General features: G+C 36.5%; 1 protein-coding gene across 1 annotated transcript in view; it reads left to right on the forward strand.

Moving 5' to 3' along the window:
* slain2 (SLAIN motif family, member 2) overlaps positions 1–4163 on the forward strand; it is an 81141-nt gene extending 76978 nt beyond the window's left edge. The window contains exon 8 of the mRNA XM_059989154.1: positions 1149–4163. Coding sequence (XP_059845137.1) covers positions 1149–1215 — 67 coding nt within the window. The 3' untranslated portion in view covers positions 1216–4163. The remainder of the gene's footprint in view (positions 1–1148) is intronic.
* Positions 4164–6000: the final 1837 nt, after the last annotated feature.

The raw sequence follows: 6000 nt of genomic DNA on the forward strand, positions 1-6000 counted from the left end.
GTGTGAGTAAACCTGATCTTGAGATGGAACTGGCCGAAATAGCCGATAAAGACTTATGGGTGTCCAAGTTTAGACGCTTGACAGCAGACCTTGAAGATGTTGCCCGTCAGAAGGCCGTTCTTGCTCAGAATCACAAATGGAGTGATATTGAAAACCTCCCAAAAGCGGACAAACTTGTGTTCGAAACATGGAATGCTATCCCCGACATTTATGTAAACATTAAAAAGTATGCGCTTGGAGTCCTGTCAATCTTTGGATCCACATATGTATGTGAGCAGGTGTTCTCCAACATGAACTTTATTAAAAACAAACATCGTGCACGCCTCACAGATGACAGCTTGCGATCCTGTGTAAAGATGAAGGTGACGTCATACAGCCCTGATGTGCAGATGCTGTGCGCTGAGGTCCAGGAGCAGAAATCCCATTAACCAAGTATGATAAATATTTTAATTGCCTATTATTTTAGGAATATTCATATTTTTTCATTGTTCAGTGAAATAGTCCTTTTATTTTTCAGGTTGACAGCTGGCTGACGTTATTTTTGGTTTGCGGCTGGCGGAAAATTTAAGTTCAGCGTTTTTCATAAATACAAGAAGAACTCAAATAGACATTGAGTATTTTACTTAAAAGTAACCTTCAACCCAACGTCTTTTTTTCGGAGTTCAAAATGTTTTTGTTGCATGCAGAAATGTAATTTCGTTTTCTCTGCAGGAGTTCATCAATTTCATAAATGCAACACATTATAGTTTGTTTATACATAGCATAAAGGCAAAAAAAACGTTGTATGCAGTGTTATTTCATTTTAAATGTCAAACGGGTTTTGCGGCTCCCAGTGTTTTCTGTGGGAAACGGGTCCAAGTGGCTCTTTCAGTGGTAAAGGTTGCTGACCCCTGGACTAGGTTGACTGTAAGGATGAGAAATCTAGGGTTAAGTAGCATAAGTAGGAAAGTGAAGACCGAGGTAAGATCAATCAAAATCTCATGAATTTGCAGAGCAGTTTTTAGAAGCTTTATGTACTCTACCTCTGATGTTTATGGGTTGCAAAATTTTAAAAAATGCAAACTTGTGAGACTACTTTGTCTTGTAATAACAAAAATATTGTGTATTGTTAAATGTATTCACTTTTCTTCCTGTAAATTGATTTATAGATCATTGCCAGTTCCGAAGACTTATGGCAATATTAGAGATGAAAGCTGGAAAGATGGTTGCTATTGAATTAATCACACAGAACAGTCTGAAGCTCACTCCACTACTGTTCATGGAACAAAAGGACATTTATAGACTGTTCATTGAAGTATAGCAGGATTTGAGAAAATCCAGTTCTCTGCCAGAAATCAGCACAAGTTGGTGGAGATCATGGAGTAGCACTTTATTGACATTAAACATCAGTTTTATACATCAGTTTTTCATAAGTACAATCAGTTTTTCCATGACTACGTCCATTGTTTTGATGCTGGTGAGGAAATGACATTGTCATTCAAGACATAATAGAAGTCTGGACACAATCCCATAAAATGCCAAAGATAAAGCTTACAGCAACTTGTGGTAGGGAAAATGGATAATTAATGTTGTTGAGACTTTAGAACGATTAAGTAAAGGAGAATATTTGTGGAAGTCTGTTTTGTACAATCGGATATAACAGTGGCAGATATTGTATTCTGGAAGGGAAAGGCACAATTCCAAAATCATGAAGAGCAGATCTACAGTCATAGCAATGCATAACCCAATGTACTCTGATATTTGGTACCAAGACGGCATCTCGTTTATAGATGTGACTACCTTCAGTGATGTGTATTCAAATTACACAGCCTTCTACTTCTATTAAATGAGAGTTTGGGAGTGAGGAGAGTGTGTAATTTTAATCTGGCAATTTGCAATAGTATCCAAATGATAAAGGTTCACATTGTCAATTGTCTTGCTTAAAGTTAAAAAATTATATCTATAGTTATTCTAAAGTTGGCATGTTATTAGCCAAGTGACTTGTTATGATCTGATGGTAAACACAGGAGCAGTTCCGTTGTACATTGCAACTGACCAAAACTTTCAGTCCATTGTTAGTGAGAAAAGGCATGTCGTAATCTGAGTGGTGCTTTGTACAGACAAAATTCTGTGGATAAGTGGCTAAGTTGACTATATATTGTAAGTGAGACACTTAGTTTAAGTCTTTGCCCACACTAAAACTATATCCATCAAAGTGAACACATTTTAGTGTACATAACTATTTCAGTATCCATTTTTATGGTTAACTTTTATTTTAAATTGCCAAAGGGCTTGGTGTTAAGCAGGTTTTACACAATTGCTTATGTCAAATTATAAAGCACTGGCTCAGGAAAGAATAGTGTTAATGTGCAGCCAAGTTTTCAGCATGCAGCACATAATAGGACGTTCATTTTTATAATTTGTGTTTCTTTATATGGTATGTAGTGAAAACTTAGTCCAGTCAATTGTAATCTGATCATACCACAGTGCTTGCAAGAATGCAACATAATTCTATCTAAACTATGCACTGGTATCCTGTTATATAAATATACTTGCTTGGAGCTGTTCAATAAATAATGAAGACTGGTAGGTACCATATTCAGTAATTAGCATTTCAACATGTCACTGTGTGTTCTTATGAAAGTTTGAGTTTACATTTTAATATATTTGCATTCTACTGCAGGGAATTGTAAGATTATTATTTTGAGTTATACCATGAAATAATTTGAACTTCACATAGTTAATCATCCATGGCCAATATTTAATTATTTCAGAATATTACTTGATTCATGTTTAGGAAGCAGACCATTCAATTTCAGAAGAAGGCATTCTTTCTAAATGCCTATATTTCTGTTATTGGAACCTTCATAAATGACAGTGGTGTGTCTTCATCAATAATGCTGTGATAGACGCAAGGTGATTGACCTGGCTAGGAGTATGGTAAATAAAGGTTAGGGATGGGTGAACAGCGAGTGAATGAGATTGACGTGGAGTAACAAATGAACCTAGAGTAACTTGGGTGATCAGTCTACATAGGTGAATGAGTTAAATGTGATTATTTTTGCAGTTTAAGTGTGGAGTGGACATGTACCATGTTAAAGAAATAATAGTTAAATAATTTTGTTTTTGTTTACCCATCTGAAAACCAGGTGCAGTAACCTGTTGTCAGAATATTACATTTGGCAAAAACTGAAACATTCATTCATTGCAACCTAATATGTGTGTTACAGGCAAAAAAATAATCTGAATGTAATACTATAAACAATTATTTAGGTTCCACTTTCCCCCCCCCCCCCCCACAGGCATATGTTTAAAGATTCTCCTCTGTGAAGGTGACTAAACAAGAGAATTGTATTTATCGAGCTAGCTTTCACTATCCTTAAACTCATCAAGAGAATGAGCAATTTAATTTCATAGTTTTGTTAATTAAACAGGTGACTTTTTTGGGAAATGCACGTTATGAAGTAGGTAGCCTTATTAGAATGGTGGATGTTTGGTTTATCCTTTTCACAGGAAGGAGTATTGTGCTCAATGTGATAAAGATTAAAGACAAGGGAACTTTTAAGCAGCATCCTGTGGGGCAACAGGAAGGAGTGATGGAACCCTCACTTCCATTCTAAGTTGTAAAATTCTCTTCATATAACAACAGTGAACACTGACAATAAACAACAGTGGAATCCTTTTGGTATTTAAACTTTTTTTTTTAAGAAAAATGCTTAATGCACAGACACACTGTGTCTCACACACTGCAGTACTGCTACCGTTGGACAAAAATGAAACCTTATTGTAACCTTAAGAATAAATTGATCAATAAAATTAAACACATCTGTTATTCACAGTGATAACAATGGAGAAAGCAATCACAAATTTGACTCAAACTGCATTGAGCAGTGAGCAGAAATAAACTTGCTTACACAGAAAAGTGTGAATTAATTTTATATTAAAAATAGTGCCTATAATTTAAATTTATTTTTGAGGTTATTATAATTTTGATTGTTGAATGTGGGTTAATTTTTGTGCCAATACTTTGGAGTAAATGATACTCAGTGTAAATAAATGGGCATGTATTGCTTTCGATATTTAATTTTTGCTCTGCCATGTAACTTTTGTAAATGTTAAGGAACTTGTTTTAAAAATATGCAAGTATCACCTTGTTTAAAAAAAATAAACAGTTCTTGATATTGGAGAGTTATTACAGGTTTTTGCTGTTATCAATATTTACTGAACAGGTGGTGTCTTGATCAACGTTGTCAGATGCAGATGCAGTTTTAAATGTATATACAGGAAGAAAACTGAGTAAAGAGTTTTGGATGGAAGCACAAACTATAGAGCCAAAATATAATTCTAGCCAAATGAAATACTGGAGACTCATTCTTAGTTTAAAAACATGAATATATCAGAAACCTTGAATACCTACTGCCATGAAAGGCTTAATATTCGGATTAATAAGCAACTTTCCCTTCCAACACCTGTGTTCATTTCTACCACCTGAAGAATCTGAAGGCCCTACTCCCCAATGTAACATCTGTTACATTTGCTGTTCTTTGTGCTGAAGGTGGCACTCTGGAGTGATCCAGAATCAAGTGAGGTTGAGGTCTGCTTGGTGTTAAAATTTAAATCTGACCAGAGTCCAGTGCTTCCTCAGCATACAGAGTTAAAGTAACAGTCCCTATTGAGCTGGAAGGACCTGTTCTGCACTATATCGCTAAATAATTATTAAAAGTTCTATGGATTAAGCAAAAATAAACTTCCTTTTTCAGATAGAGCAGCTTTTCCCTTGTGAGTTAATTATCAAAGACTTTTTCAAATAGAGCATTGTCATTACACAGAGAAATGGCAGTTTATGTTCATGCCAACTATAATCCTTTTTGCCGGCACTTGGTCCACACCTTCCATATACCTTGTTGATTCAAGCCCGAGCACTGTAATTGTGAAACTCAGGCAGCTCCCTTGTGGCCATAAGCATCTTCATGAAGACAGCATCCATTATTAAGGGCCTCCATCAACCAGGATATGTCCTTTTCTCATTGCTACCATCAGTTGGGGGGGGGGGGGCATACTGGAGCCTGAAGAAATGCCCTCAACATTTTAGGAACAGATTCTTCCCTCTGCAATCAGAATTCTACATGGACAATGAATAAACCCATGAGTAGCAAATGGGAAACTGAATCTCTTGGGGTAGGAAAACTGCCTACCTGCCACTGCCACACTTCCATTTCCCAGGGTGTTGGGTCCTATGGGAATGTTGTATTTGTCAATGTGATTTCCTCTCATTTTTTAAAGTCTGGAAGATGCAGTCTCTCTTTATACCATAATCTTGTCATCCCAGGAACTGGTATCATGGCATAGCTCCAATGCCATATACAAATTCATCAGCAGTACTACTGTTTTAGATGAATCACAAGTGATGATGAATTAGCAAATAGGAGTGGTGCTGCAACAACAATAACTTACCCACAACTAGCAAAACTAAAGAGCTGATTGTTGGCTTCAGGAAAGGGAAGAACGATAAGCATGTGCCAGTCAACACTGGGATCAGCATCGAATAGAGTCAGAATCTTTAAATTCCTGAGCTTTAAGGTAAGATGAACTGTCCTGGACCCACCACGGATGCAATCATAAGGCAAGTGTGCTTTAAGTTGGAAGGTTGCAGAGGTTCAGCTTGTTACTGAACACATTCTAACAAACTTCTACAGATATACTGTTGAAAGCATCCTGACAGGTTGCATTATGGACTAATTTGGCAATTTGAATGTACAGGAATGTTATAAGTTGTAGAAAGTAGTGGACTCTACTCAGTACAGTACTGTGCAAAAGGCTTGGGTATGTATAGATAATATATCTAGGGTACCATTTGTCCTCTTCCCTGCTAGCTGCACATTCATGCTCGTGTTTAATGACTGGTGCCATTGTATTTCAACATTTCCTAGTCTGTTGCTGTTTATCACACTCTTCCTTTCTGTTTTTGCTATGGGACCAGATAACATCATGTTTATCCACATCATACTGCATCTGCTTTGT

The sequence above is a fragment of the Hypanus sabinus genome, chromosome 14, assembly GCF_030144855.1.
Source record: "Hypanus sabinus isolate sHypSab1 chromosome 14, sHypSab1.hap1, whole genome shotgun sequence".
NCBI classification, from domain to species: domain Eukaryota; kingdom Metazoa; phylum Chordata; class Chondrichthyes; order Myliobatiformes; family Dasyatidae; genus Hypanus; species Hypanus sabinus.